This window comes from Lissotriton helveticus, chromosome 2_1 (genome assembly GCF_964261635.1).
Source record: "Lissotriton helveticus chromosome 2_1, aLisHel1.1, whole genome shotgun sequence".
NCBI classification, from domain to species: domain Eukaryota; kingdom Metazoa; phylum Chordata; class Amphibia; order Caudata; family Salamandridae; genus Lissotriton; species Lissotriton helveticus.
Window position 1 is genome coordinate 145,535,402 of NC_136059.1, and position 16,429 is coordinate 145,551,830.

Sequence of the window (16,429 nt, forward strand, 5' to 3'; positions counted from 1 at the left end):
GATTTTACATCTATTTCTACCAATAACTGAAAGGAGGTTGAAAGCACCAAAAAATCCAATAATAGGGGCTATGTCCCAGTAAAATGCCAAAACTGTGCAGAAAAAGTTTGGTTTTTTGAGAAAAGTCTGCCTGTTCCAGAAAGTTGGTGATTTTAACACCGCAAACCCTTCATTGATATAATTTGCAGGAAAAAAACTGACGTTTTCTTATCCAGCACTTTTTTCCCATTGTTCCACGAAACCCCCAAATGTAGTTATATTTTAGCTATTTTCTCTGTCCCCTAAGGGAGAATACACAAGCCAAGGGTACTATTCGACTCCTGTGAAGAACACAAGAATAAAGGAATATTTATTAAAAAATCTTTCTTTGTAGCTGGTTGCTATTATACTTGTCCCTTGTCCTTGACTGTACACGCTAGTGTGTGCTGATCAACACCTTTGTATATTGTTGATGTGAATATTCTACACAGCTAATAAACTATGAGGTCTTGTTTCTTTTGATCTTTGCACCACAAAATAATATTTTCCTGAGACATAAAAAGGTGTGGTTGTATACCCTAGACCTCCTCTGTAAATTGTTTACCTTTCGAATCCCCAGGATGTTATAAGGCACCCACATTTGGCATGAATACCTTATGTGGCCAAAAATGAAGAGTAGCCTAAGCAAAAACAACCCCAGTAGCTAAATAAAAAGAGGCTTGGCACAGGGAGGGAAAGGCCTGGCAGTAAAGGGGTTAAAGAACCATCCCATACAAATATAAATGTCTTAATTTGTAAGTCAACCACACATCATTCACATAATAGAGCATGTGTACGATCACAGAACCTAACATGCATGGTAGTTATTTGTATATGAGCAGCAGAAAATGAAGGAAGATGCCTGAACGTTCTGTGTTTTATGCTTGTTCTTCAATGTTAATGGTTTTTTGCACTTTGAAATTCTATCCTTGTTACTGCAGTGTATTAGGGCAATGAAGGAGCTCATGCATAATAGTGGCCTCTATACCTTGCAGTAAAATCTGTCCTAGTGCTATTGTCTGTGACCCTCGGTTGTGCAGAGTGAGTTCTGGATAGCTTCCAGACTCAGCATCTTAGTTTTATTTACAATGGGGAGCATGGGAAATGTCCATGACCTCCGATTCGTGTTGCCAGCCCAACACCACCATCAGAGATTTGGAGGGAGGTGAGATTTTCCAACAATCACACTGGCATTAATGTTCAAATACATTATAGAACAACAGGGGTGGTTTATTACTTAGAACCTAATGGTGTTGCCCCGCCTCTTCTGTGTTCTCCCACATCACATTGTTTTCATTTAATAGGAATCATACCAATCCACAATGAAGTGTTTTGTCCCCAGTGCCTTGCCTGAACTAGTGCTCTGTCTATTATTCCAAATCTGGTGCAAGGTGGGGCTAATCCTGGGTGAAACGAGAACAGTGGACTTTGTGGGGGTATATGTAGTGTGAGTGTCAGGTTGGACAGTTGCCTTGCTGTGTCCAGCCCGACATGTGCACTTGAGGCCTCCCTAATCCTTGCTGTAGTAGGAGCTGGAGAATTTGAAGTCGCAGCCCCCCAGTCTCCTATGGAGCAGAGATTTTAGCTGCTCCAACCAATGCTTATACTGCTCTTATGTTGTTTACTGTAATAAACAGCATGAGAGCACTGCCTGGATTCGTTGTGACGGCTGGCCTATGCAGTCCCACACACAAGATGCAGCGCGGGGGCAGGACAATTGCAGAACATGGCCAATCACTGAGTGGCTTTATTCTGAAGCCACACAATAATTGGCCATTTGGCTGCGACTGTCTCTCCTGTCTCTCTTATTGCATCGTGTGCACGGCTGATAACACTGTGCGTGAGGGAATTAAATGAATGCACTGGCACCCAAGAGCTGTGTTGAGTTCAAATAAAGGCCAGACATTAAGTATATCTGAACCCCTTTATTACATCTTAAACCCCTTCGACAGCAGAGGAGTGCGGGCACAGCCGCCAGCAACAATCTCTCCCAGGACTCAGTCAACACTGTAGAACCCCCCCCCCCCAACCAACATCAAGGTTAGAGCATGTAGAAGCCTTGCATAGAACATTACAGGTAACCACAAGCACCAACACAACACTTACCCCTCCCTCCAAACAAAAAAACCACAAAAAAAACATTTAATTACATTTCAATTAACAATCAATATGTGTAACATAGTTCTCCAATCGCTTAGGTTTGGAGCATATACGTTTGGTACGAGGAATCACTATACCATCTTCAGATGCACCAGCACCATGTGCGCTACAATTGGTAAGTCCAGACCATTGTTCACACCCAGTATTCACCACAGGTTCATTGCTGATAGGAAACTTACTAATAACAGTGTCATTGATATCATCAATCCAATCATACTTGTCCGTCTGTTCAACAGTAGTGTGTTCTACTACCATCCGCCCTTAATATTCAGCTATCCTGTTAGCATTCTATACTTTATCATCACTCAAAAGTGCGGAATTACACAGAATTCTAACAACTTTGAGGGGGGCAGAAAACAAGTTCTCACCTTTGCGTACAATTCTCCCCTTGTCGACCTTCACAATGTCTCCAACCTGTAAACTGAACTCCTTCCTTTTATTCGCATCCATGTGATTCTCAACCAAACGACCCTGGTAGGTTTGTAAAGGAACAAGGAACAATTTTTGTGCAACCAAGCCAACGCATGTTGTCTTTGGTGCGGGGAGAACGTCCTTTCATCAGTTCAAATTGTGAGTGACCGGTAGATTGGCATTTATTGATTCTGTAGGCACTAACCATTTTTCTCAAATCATTCTCCCAATTCTTTTCATTGCTATAAGAAAGTTCAATAATGCCCTTTATTACTCTATTACAGCGCTCAACATGTCCGTTTCCTTCTGGGTGATAATTATATGTGGTCCTATGTACAATACCAGTCTTGAAACTCTCACCAACAAACTGTCCACCATTATAAGAGATTAAATCCTTAGGGAGACCCTCCCTAGCAAACACACCACCAAGGAAGTACAACAAATTGTCAGTATCAGCTTTCTCCACAAACCTGTACTCAGGCCATTAAGAAAAAATGGTCAATCACCACAAAAATATATCTCTGTGAACCTTCTGTGGTTTTGACAGGACCAAAAATATCAACACCAATCCTCTCCAAGGGCATATTGGGGACCACAATAGGCTGTAAACTAGGTTTGAACGTGGCTAAACTTTTATCTGAATTGGTACACTTGAAGCAGTCTCGGACAATCCTTTCAATGTCCTTGTCGACACCAGTCCAACAATACGACTGCTTAGTTCTGCATTTAGTTTTGACAATCCTTAAATGACCTTTGCGACATAAGTTAATAATTTATCACAAAAGACCTTAGGTGGAACTAGCTTACCACCCTGAGTAATAAGTCATTTTCAAAGGACAATTCATTTCTAACTTCCCAAAATGGGATGGCAGCTTTAAATATGGAAGATTTGTCAGGCCAGCCATTTAGGACAAATTCGCAAACAGCATGAAGTTCTTCATCCTGAGATATATTACTGACCCAATCATCGTGAGATATACTTGCTAATTCATTGTTAAACACAATTGCAATTAATCACTGGTCCCAATCATCACCAGTATCTTTACCAACAAGTAAGGGACACCTATTCAAAAAGTTTGCAATTCTATTATGAATGCCTGGGACATACACAACATCATAAACAAAATCCAATAGTTGTGCAGAGAAAAGAGAAATTCAGAGGGAAACATTATTAAGAAAGTGTGATGTAAGAACTTTTGTAAGGGGTTTGTGATCTGTTTGTAAAGTGACACAAGTACCCCAAATGAATTGCCTGAAATGCTTAATCCCACAAACACCCCAGAGCTTCTCTTTCAATTACGGAATTCTTTTCTTCCGTCGGAGTAAGACCCCTTGACGCAAACGCAACTACACACTCAGAGCTGTCACTTTGCAACTGGGAAAGTACTGCTTGAAGGCCTCACCCGCTGGCATCTGTAGTGATGTACCTTTTAAGTTTAGGGTCAAAACCTTGAAGTGCAGAAGCAGAGCAGATATCTTTCTTTATACCATCCATACATGCTTGACATTCCCCCGACCAACAAAAGGTACAACCTTTCTTCAACAATTGTCTAATACAATACATTTTGTCAGCAAAATTACAAATTAATTCAGAATAAAATTCAGCCAAGCCAAGGAAAGACCTAACTTCCTCCGTATTCTGGGGAGAGGGTGATATGTTGATAGCATCAACAGGCACTTATTTGGGACGGATGCCAAAAGCACTATTTTTGTGTCCACGGTATGTTACACTCTTCGTGGCGATTTTACATTTAGATTTTTCAGCTGTTAATCCTTTCAGCTCCAGAATTTGTTAGATTTGGTTAAAACCGAATTATGTTCCTCTAAATCTTTCCCCATGATGAGAATATCATCATGAAAAAACAGTAAGTTTTTCATATCTTTGTACAAATGGTACATGATGCGTTGGAACATAGCAGCAGCTGATGCCAATCCAAAAGGAAAGCAGTATGTTTTTCATATCTTTGAACAAAGGGTACATGAGGTGTTGGAAGGTAGCAGCAGCTGATGCCAATCCAAAAGGAACACGTTTAAATTGGAAGATACTAATCAGAGTGACGAAAGCTGTGAGTTGTCTACTGCCTACATGCAAGGGGACTTGGTGATACGCAGACGTCAAGTTTATAGTCGAGAACCATACCATATATTTAGTAGCTGATAGTAATTTGGATATCTTGGGAAGGGAAAACACATCGATGAAGATATTTTTATTGAATTCCCTCAAATACACAAATAAACGGATTTTGCCGTTGGTCTTGCTCGCGACGACAAGGGGGGCAAAGCAATCAGATGATTCTATACCTTCAATACTATTTTCATCCACTAGATTTTTTATTTCTCCCAACTCTTCATCTTTAACACCTAGCAGAATGTTTCTAACCTTATGGATGCACGCTTTAGCACAGTCTTTGAGCACAATTTTGTGGGAAAAACCTTTGAGTTCATTGATATCCCCTGAGAAATCTTTAGGAAAACCTACTAGTCAAATCTTCACCTTGGTGTTCCTGTGGAGGATCAATGCTCAAAACGGAATCTAGGCGGTTGGGATCAAGACATATATCAAGTTCACCTTAATCCCACCAACCTAAAACACAGGGCCCAACTACGGATTCATATAATTTGCATATCGCAACTCTACCTTTGAATTCATGAGAAAGAGAGTGTATTTTGTCCTGAAAAATCCTGACACACACGCTCCAGCCAGGCCTGTTTAACCTGGATTCATTGAGGTGAGGCAAATCTCACCTCTATCAGCCAATATTAAACTGTAGTGTGTAACTAGGGTGGGGTGTTAACGTGCAGATCCATTCAATCGTTATTAGAGTAGGATCAAGCATGAGCACACAGGCACTCAGTTTAAGGACTATTGATTAGGTGTGCCTTAACAACAATCGAAATGCTTCTAAACTGCACAACTGGCACTAATTAGATAGATTTTGAAGATATTGGCTGCAAGAATCATGCACTTGGGTTTGAAAAGCGATGTAGAAATAAAATAAATAAACATAGCCTTACCGCAAATTGACAGTTCCAAAGGTGCTAGGTGGCATGCGTCCCTCTTCAGAACTAGTTCTTTAAAGTGTAACCTCCTCTGTACTCAATTTTATGGACAGGTCTCTTTTATTAGCTGAAATGCAGCAGTTCAATAAGGAGCAGAGAATCTGACCCATGACATTTAATTCCTGTTCTTTTTAATTTCGATTTCCAAGGCCCTACAACGTGGCTGAAGCCCTCCTCACATCCATAAAATCAATATACAAGCTTTCTGATCTCGGGAGACAATTCAATCAATCCTGTGTAGAGCGCACTAATCACCCTTGAGGGTTTCAAGGCGCTGAGAGGGGAGTGGGGGTGGAGCTACTGCTCAAACAGCCAGGCCTTGAGAAGTATCCTGAAGGTTAGCAGGTCCTGGGTCTGTCGCAGCTGTGTGGGGAGGGTGTTCCAATTTACCATGCTCTCTACTCTACTAAAATAATGTTTATGAAATACGTGTATCTGGCCTCTCGCCCTGCTTTATATCTGCTGTCTGCTTTAACTAATTAATTTACATGGCAGAATATGCCACACATGGTTGAGCTTTATAAACCGCTTCGTTTTGAAAATGTTTATCAAAAAATAAGTTTATTGGTGGATGTAAAACCCCTAACACCCCACCTGACTAGTCTAGAGGCACAGTAGTGGCACACTGCAGCATGAAAGCAGCATCCAATACTAGTCTAGCATGAGAACTATTTGGATCTAGCTCTTGATATGAATCACAGCCCCAACATCCTCCAGAGCACCGGTTTAGGAAGAAGGTCCTTCTATCTCTGCAAGCAGCGGCATGGCCAACCAAATTAACTTTCCAGAGTTTCTTGGTAAGATAAGTGTTATGAGAAGAATCAATAACCTCATCTAGCATGGCATAGGGAAGACGCTCAGAGGTAAGGTAAAAGATGTCTTAGCACATCAGCCGCTGAAAACTAGCGTCTTGATTTCAAAGCTTTGTGCTGGTTCAGTGTCACAAAAAGTGATGTAAATCACAGTCTTAATTTGTGATTCACTTACCAGCGTAAATCTTGAATTACACTGAAAAGCGACCTAAAGTAGTGAAAGTCATTAAAAGCATACGCTGTCTAGGTGGTTGTGTAAACACATCTTCCATGCTTGCATGCCAACATGTAGTTCAAGACAGTGCTTAAATTGAGCCAGTGGTTGCCTGTGGGGCCCACCAACACTTATGTTTGGGGACCAGCAAAAAGTTTCACTCATGTACATTAATTGACAGCAAGAGAGAGAAAACACACAGGGGAAAAAGGATAAAGAGAAAGACAGAGAAACCATCACAAAGAAAAACATTTTGGGATTCCTTCCTAGTTTGTCATGAACTTTTGTCCTTGCAGAAATTATTATTGAATTTCCCAGGCTAGAGTTGCTGATACTTCACTATGTTGCCATAGATGTACCCATGCAAGGCCATCATGGAAAGTATGGCAGCTTTTCACAAGAAAGGTACACATAGTGTCCAAAACATGCTACAAAGACACTGTACCGTATGTTAGTGATACTAGATATGTAGTCACTGACAATGTATCCTTAGGCTGGAGGTACCTTTCCAATGCCCACATTTGGAAAATCCACTGAGGGACGCAAGCACTGGCAACTTTTCTGCCAGAAAGCCCCAACATAAACTTGCTCTCATCAAATCAAATAGATCTGCTTGTGTTGAGAAACATCAACCGCCTTGGCAGAGAACTTTAAAAGTTGCAGATTCTCCTCTGTTGCCCTGATGGAGGAGGATGATTTCCCAGAGTAGTGAACAGAATGACGATCATCTAAAGTCTAAATCTGCCCTAATGGTATTGAAAAATCCTCTTATTTTTGGAAGACCTTTGCTGGAGGATTTTTGTCTAGTGTCAAATCCACTGACTACATGATGGTGGAGGAGGAAGTTCCGAAGGATTATGGTCCTTCAGAAAATTTAGCACTTCCTCCAGAAGTCAGAAGATTTTCTGTTACCTCCTAAAACGTACCTAAAAGTCTTTGATTTAAACTTAGGAAAGATTTGAAACAGAAATGTAATAAAAAATACAAGGTCTGTGCTTTATGTTTGACTTCTCTATGCACAGAAAAGGATAGGTATAAGGGAATTGGTGCCATTCATGATGGACCTTTTTGTCTCATAAAAATGGCACTTCTTCAGTATCCAGATGTGTTGAACTTGTTCATGTCAAATTGATTGTTGTTCCTTGGACCCCTGGTACTTAAAACAGGAAAGTCTCATACATTTATGGCAGCATTGTGTTAGTCAAGATGGAGATGACCCGGAAGTCCCACAAGTCTTTCTGGTACATCACAGGAGCCTTTTGGCATCTGACAATGACCTCCTTCATGTCTGTATTGATTCTTCAGATGCAAAAGGAAGATCTTGAAGGATTGTTCTATACTCTGACTGTGTCGTACTCGCATTCCAGAGAAGGATCTTTGCGAATAACCTGCATGTTGATGTAGACGTCTTGCTGCTGCTCAGCCTCCTCAAATTGAATGTCTGCGTAGGAGACGCCCTGACTCCCTGCAGTCTCCTGAAATAGAAACATTTGTGGTCAGGATTGAAAAAGGGGGTGAACAGCAGGAACGTGTATGCAATGTGCAACATCAACTTATACAATTCAGGGTATACTAGAGGGGCAGTGCAAGAGATATAGATAGTATTTATGGGGCACTTCTATTGGCTACATGCAGATGTCAGATTCATCGCTGGTGCAGTCTTTGTGAAAAATTACTCATTGACTCATTGAGGCCAGAGCTACTTCAGGATGCCAAAGTAATGACTATACCACGGTACACCATATGCATCAGACCCAACTCACTTCATACAGGAAATATTACAATGGCACCAATAATACAGCTCTGCCTGTGAATGTGCAGGACAGTTTGAGTGCTATGATTACACACTGAAAGTAGATGCACATAAAACAAGTGCAACATCAAAAAGAAAATAATTTATCTGAATTCTCAGAAAAATAGCATATCAAAGGAATCAAAATCCATGGCATCAGTAATTCAGCATGTAAATACATAGCATCACCAGGGTACTACCTTTATGAGGGTGGGAAGGTACACATGTTGGTTTTTGATACAAAGAGGGATATAAATATGCATGCACATTTAGCACATACTAACAACTAAAGCATGGTGTGTTGTGTGCACTTGTCTATGTATACATATTCACAATTCACTAAGGGGTTAGTTTGTGAGGGGGTAGTTGTGCTGCACTCGGTGGGCAGAGGGGAGACAGCAGATGATGTTTATAATGACTGCAGGAGGGGGCCCAAGAAGGTAAAAGTTACTTAGCAGGGGGTGTGAGTGCACGGGTCAGCTAACACTGCACATAATGAGCACGTGCAAGAGGTGTAGGGTCAACAGTCCCTAGTGCAGTACCCAGCTTCACACTGCTAGACTCAATGTATTTGCTTGCACAGTTGACTGTAGCCCTGGCAGTGCTCTATATGAAGTGTGATTGCTTCTTAGTTAGAAACTCCTCCTTGCTGGATATGCGAGTATATTACTGAATAGCAACCTTCAGATTATAGACCTATAAGAATATTGTGGACAGAATGTCTAGGGACAAAATATTATAAGGTTAGTGGATAGGGGAGTGTAGATTTACCATTCCGTACTATATATATCACCACAGTACATATATGTGGTGTTACGTATAGAAATCAATATTTATCTGTCCATATTTCAGTTTTAATATTTTGTCCTAGCTACCCTGTGCCATTGATATACTGGTTTCGATAATCAAGAGGCACACCTGGAGATATGTCATGTGAGACGTGCCTTTTCTTTGTGTTTGGAGAATGTTACACATGCCTTGATGCTTCTTTATAAAGTTCCTGTGCAGTGAATGAGTGCATGGTAGCAGTGTTAGGTCCTAGGACCAGTGCTACCGCCCGCCAACCTAAGATGGTTACACTTCTCGCGAACCAACTAACAAAGATGACATCTGCTTAACTGCCTTGTACTTATGCTCCTCACATCACAAAGCCAGAGAAGGAATTTTCCATTCCATGCAGAATTTCACTGTGGCTACAGACCTAGAAGTAATCTGTTTGTAGAAGTTGTGTGCCAACTATGCGGATGACACCCAGCTCATCCTCCGGATTGATAATTCCAACTATACCCAGGATGCGGTGCAAAACATCCTCAGATTCACAGTAAATGGGATGACTGCCAATTCCTTAAAAATGAACCCTGATAAAATGGAAGTCCTTGTCATCCCCACAAAAGACAACTCCTGGAGCAAATGTTTCTGGCCCCAAGAGCAGGGTGTAACCCCCACACCAGCACATGCCTTGAAAAGCCTTGGCATAAAAATTGATTCATAGCTCTCCATGGTCAACCAAGTAACTACATTGGTCGGAACCTGTATTGGGCTTATGAGACAGCTACGGAATATTGTCCCCCTCCTTTCAACTGCCTCTTTACAGACTATAGTATCGGCCACAATTGTCCCTCAAAAACGTATTAATAAACTACAGGTGGTACTGAATGATGCAGACAGGCTGGTCTTTAGGCTGGCAAGACGGTCCCACGCCTCCCCTCTGCTGTGCAAATTACTCTGGCTCCCCATGAAGGAAAGAGCTGAATTTGAGGGTCTCTGCATTGCTCATAAAGCAATCTTTGGCAATCCCCGGCCTGCATTAACCCCTTGCCGGCGGCTCGAATTTTCGCGCTGCACAGGGGTTTTGCAGAGTGGGTGGGATTCGGACGGCCTGCGCACATGCCCACCATGAAGCAGGATGGCCCCTGGCCGTCGCGAGCATGCAAGGGGTTAAGGAACGCCTGAAGAACTATGCTCCGGGCCGCATATTGCGGTCCTCTCAGGCCTGCAGCCTGGCCACCCCAAGATGCAATACCGCATCCAAAGGGGGCAGAGCCTTTTCCATCTTGCTTCCACAACTATGGAACCAACTGCCCGATTACTTACGTAAGGAACAGGCATTCCTCCCATTCAGAAAACTGCTTAAGGCGCTCCTGTTCAGGGAGGTCCTGGGAACTGTTTAACTGGCCTTTTTGTGCAGCCATGCACCCGTTTACGACCTCTGGCACTCTCTCATAAGCGCTTAGAGACCCGCCGGTGATTAGCACTGTATAAGAACCAACTAACATTAACATTAACAGTGGACCTGAAAGATGTCTTGCTTTCACTATTCGCTTCTATGGGCTAAACTGCCTACGCATGTAGCTGACACAACGACTGGCCTGAGCCATCGCAACAAAAACTGCTCGCTTCAGCTTCCTCTGTCGGCAAGCAGGTGGGGTAACAACGTTCGAAGCTGAACACCAACAAGACTGAGGTCCCACCTGCTGGCGGTACCTCCTCCGGTGTTCTTCTCTCCGGACAACTGGACTTGACCCTGTCCCAAACCATCATGCTTGGTGCACAATCTTGTAGCTCACATTGATTCCTCACTGCAAAAGGATGACACGTGTTATCGGTGGCGTCCACCACTCTCCCATTGTTCTCTGCTGTGCTTCAGGGTCTGCCCTGGCAGCATCCAGGCTCATCCATTGTAACGGTGCTTGTGTCACCCTGCATCCTCCTTTGTGAATCCATCAACCCAGCATCGAGCAGCCTTTCCCCTCTCCATGGCACATTATGATTGTCCCACTGCTCAAATCCTCTTAATATCTCTCCATTGGCGTCCTAGTCCAGCCCACACCTCTCTTTTGGATTATTGGCAATCCCTGTATTCATCGGCCCGAATTTTAGCCTGAAATGTTTACGTGTTTATACCCCTCCTGCCCCCCCCCCCAAAGTGTGCACTTGTCCAATCAGAAACTGCTGTTTATCTCCAACTTTAAAATAGCACTACGTGTTGTTTTCTAAGTGCCAGGAGGCCCTGTGGGTGATAGAGTGCTTCGTAATTCCTCCAATATACAATACAACATAAGACAACACAACCTAAGAAAAACACAACATAACATGACAGAGCACAATGTAACACAACACAACATAACACTATACAGCTCAATGCAACACAACACAAGATAACATAATGTTAACGTAACGTAACGTGACATGACACAACCTAACGCAACGTAGCGCAACATGACATAACAGGATATGACATAATATAATATATTGAATTATATTATCTTAACACAGTGGCCCCTAACCATGTGCCTCATGACCAATCCTGAAAAACACTTGAGTCTTTGAAGAGGGGACACAGAGTGACATGCACCAGGTGAATGCAGTGGTATACTGCATCCACATGCCAGCTCTGGCATACCACATCCACATGCCAGCTCTGGGATAGGGCATCTGCATGCCAGCTCTGACATACCGTATCCACATACTAGCTCTGGCATACTACATCCACATGCCAATTCTGGTATACTGCATCCATATGCCAGCTGTGGCATACCGCATCCACATGCCAGCTCTGGCATACCAGATCCACATGCCAGCTCTGGCAAACCACATCCACATGCCAGCTCTGGGATACTGCATATTCATGCCAGGTCTGGCAAACCAGATCCACATGCCAGCTCTGGCACACCTGATCCACATGCCAACTCTTGCATCCCACATCCACATGCCAGCTTTGGGATACTGCATCCACATGCCAGCTCTGACATTCCAGATCCACATGCCAGCTCTGGGATACCGCATCCACATGCCAGCTCTGGCATACCGCTTCCACATGCCAGCTCTGGGTTACCACATCCACATGCCAGCTATGGTATACCGCATTCACATGCCAGGTCTGGCATACCACATCCAAATGCCAGCTCTGGCATACCGGATCTACATGTCAGCTCTGGGATACCGCATCCACATGCCAGCTCTGGCATACCAGATCCACATGCCAGCTCTGGGATACCGCATCCAAATGCCAGCTCTGGCATACCGCATCCACATGCCTGTTCTGGAATACCTTATCCACATGTCAGGTCTGCTATACCGCATCCACATGCCAGCTCTGGCATACCTTATCAACATGACAGCTCTGGCATTCCGCATCCACATGCCAGCTCTGGCATACCGGATCCCTATGTCAGCTCTGGCATACCACATGCACATGCCAGCTCTGGGATGCTGCATATTCATGCCAGGTCTGGCAAACCAGATCCATATGCCAGGTCTGGCACACCTGATCCACATTCCAACTCTTGCATCCCACATCCACATGCCAGCTCTGACATTCCAGATCCACATGCCAGCTCTGGCATACCATATCCACATGCCAGCTCTGGGTTACCACATCCACATGCCAGTTCTGGCATACCGGATCCACATGCCAGCTCTGGGATACCACATCCACATGCCAGCTATGGTATACAGCATTCACATGCCAGGTCTGGCATACCACATCCGCATGCCAGCTCTGGTACACCGCATTCACATGCCAGGTCTGGCATACCGGACCCACATGCCAGCTCTGGCATATTGCATCCACATGCCAGCTCTGGCATACTGCATCCACATGCCAGGTCTAGCATACCAGATTCACATGCCTGGTCTGGCATACTGCATCCACATGCCAGCTCTGACATACCAGATCCACATGCCAGCTCCAGGATACAGCATCCACATTCCAGCTCTGGCGTACCGGATCCCTATGTCAGCTCTGGCATACCGCATTCACATGCCAGCTCTGGCATACCGCATGCACATGCCAGCTCTGGCATACCGCATCCACATGCCAGCTCTGGCATACCTCATGCACATGCCAGCTCTGGCATACCGCATGCACATGCCAGCTCTGGCATACCGCATCCACATGCCAGCTCTGGCATACTAGATCCACATGCCAGCTCTGGCAAACACATCCACATGCCAGCTCTGGGATGCTGCCTATTCATGCCAGGTCTGACATACTGTATCCACATGCCAGCTCTGGCACACCTGATCCACATGCCAACTCTTGCATCCCACATCCACATGCCAGCTCTGGGATACTGCATCCACATGCCAGCTCTGGCATACCGCATCCACATGTCAGCTTTGGGATACCGCATCCATGTGCCAGCTCTGGCATACCGCATCCACATGCCAGCTCTGGCATACCGTATCCACATGCCAGCTCTGGGTTACCACATCCACATGCCAGTTCTGACATACCGGATCCACATGCCAGCTCTGGGATACCACATCCACATGCCAGCTATGGTATACAGCATTCACATGCCAGGTCTGGCATACCACATCCACATGCCAGCTCTGGTACACCGCATTCACATGCCAGGTCTGGCATACCGGACCCACATGCCAGCTCTGGCATATTGCATCCACATGCCAGCTCTGGCATACTGCATCCACATGCCAGGTCTAGCATACCAGATTCACATGCCTGGTCTGGGATACTGCATCCACATGCCAGCTCTGACATACCAGATCCACATGCCAGCTCCAGGATACAGCATCCACATTCCAGCTCTGGCCTACCACATCCACATGCCAGCTCTGGCGTACCGGATCCCTATGTCAGCTCTGGCATACCGCATTCACATGCCAGCTCTGGCATACCGCATGCACATGCCAGCTCTGGCATACCGCATCCACATGCCAGCTCTGGCATACCAGATCCACATGCCAGCTCTGGCAAACACATCCACATGCCAGCTCTGGGATGCTGCCTATTCATGCCAGGTCTGACATACTGTATCCACATGCCAGCTCTGGCACACCTGATCCACATGCCAACTCTTGCATCCCACATCCACATGCCAGCTCTGGGATACTGCATCCACATGCCAGCTCTGGCATACCGCATCCACATGTCAGCTTTGGGATACCGCATCCACATGTCAGCTCTGGGTTACCACATCCACATGCCAGCTATGGTATACAGCATTCACATGCCAGGTCTGGCATACCACATCCACATGGCAGCTCTTGTACACCGCATTCATATGCCAGGTCTGGCAAACTGGACCCACATGCCAGCTCTGCCATACCACATCCACATGCCAGCTCTGACATACCAGATCTACAAGCCAGCTCTGGCATACTGCATCCACATGCCAGCTCTGGCATACCGCATCCACATGCCAGCTCTGGCATACCGCATCCACATGCCAGCTCTGGCATACCGCATCCACATGCCACTTCTGGTATACCGCACCTACATGCCAGCTCTGGCATACCAGATCCAAATGGCAGCTCTGGTACACCACATTCACATGCCAGGTCTGGCATACTGGACCCAAATGCCAGGTCTGGCCTACCACAGCCACATAGAAAAACTAAAGGTGGTGATGGACGGAGTGCTGACAATACAAACACTCGCCTCCAGTCAACTGATCTGGGTTTAATCCATCAGCGTTCTTTAGCTCACTCCGCCACCCCAGTTCGGACATGGCCATATGCAAACCAGTCTGACCCTGTGCCTCATGGGAACAGTCCAGCCCGAACTACCAAGCCATGTCTTCCCTGGACCGAAATCAAGCTTCCCAGGACGGGTTTCTGGCATTACAGCCGTCTTCAGCCGGGCTTGCTACCACATCCACATGCCAGTTCTGGTACACCGCAGTAGACCACATTCACATGTCAGGTCTGGCATACCACATGCCACCTCTGGTATACCACATTCACATTCCAGGTCTGGCATACCAGATCCACATACCAGCTGTGGCATACTGCATCCACATGCCAGCTCTGGCATACTGCAATCCACATGCAAGCTCTGACATACCAGATCCACATGCCAGCTCTGGCATACCACATCCACATGCCATTTCTGGCATACCGCATCCACATGCCAGCTCTGGCATACCGCATCCACATGCCACTTCTGGTATACCGCATCTACATGCCAGCTATGGCATACCCCATACACAAGCCAGCTCTGGCATACCAGATCCACATGGCAGCTCTGACATACCACATCCACATGCCAGGTCTAGCATACCACATCCACATGCCACTTCTGGTATACCGCATCTACATGCCAGCTATGGATTACCCCATACACAAGCCAGCTCTGGCATACCAGATCCACATGGCAGCTCTGGCATACCACATCCACATGCCAGGTCTAGCATACCACATCCACATGCCACTTCTGGTATACTGCACCCACATGCCAGGTCGGGTATATTGCATCCACATGCCACTTCTTGTATACTGCATCCACATGACAGACCCAGGATTCAGTCATCAGAATTTACATGCTGGGATATGTTAGCATCAAAATCATAAAAACATGAGGAGCGGAATTTATGCTGTGATCGACCTGATATAAAGTGAATAATAGAAACCAAGGCATGATGTGGATAGGAACAGCTGATCAGGACAATAGCTACAGGAGGTAATCAAATTATGCACATGTATATTTTTTTTACATTGCAGGTATATACATCTTGAAGTAGGAGTGACAAAGATAGTTGTTTTCCCTTTCATAGATTTTTTTCACAAGCAAGCCGTAGTCAAAATTTTGACTCATGTCCCCAGGTGTTAGAGTCAACTAGCCATAAGATCACATCTCCACCCTACAGAATTCTTTATTATCTATTGGCCAAGCTGAAGCTCCCAGGGGTCCCTTTATCCATTTAGTAGGTTATTACTAGCATTAGAGAACTCCATGCTTTAGTTGCAGAAATACAATGGGTTCAAGTGTGAAATGAGCGCAGTCTGAGGAGGGAAACCATGCATTGCAATGCAATCATTTGTAGCAATATTATGGAGTGATGGTCGAATGGAAAGTTGAGAAGGCTGATATGGGGGATTTTAGAAGTATACTATATAGCCAAGGTATAGAAGGGGGAGATGCATCATTAAACATAGAACTGACAGAAATATCAGAGTTTAGGTTCATTAACAACTGGTAAAGTGTTCCATTGAGCC

General features: G+C 44.9%; 1 protein-coding gene across 1 annotated transcript in view; it reads right to left on the reverse strand.

The window, feature by feature from the left end:
• Nucleotides 1-1,352: 1,352 nt before the first annotated feature.
• The window catches only part of LOC144817806 (CMRF35-like molecule 8), a 521,039-nt gene continuing 505,962 nt past the window's right edge, over nucleotides 1,353-16,429 (reverse strand). Inside the window, exon 8 of the mRNA XM_078674635.1 lies at nucleotides 1,353-8,150. Coding sequence (XP_078530761.1) covers nucleotides 8,010-8,150 — 141 coding nt within the window. The 3' untranslated portion in view covers nucleotides 1,353-8,009. The remainder of the gene's footprint in view (nucleotides 8,151-16,429) is intronic.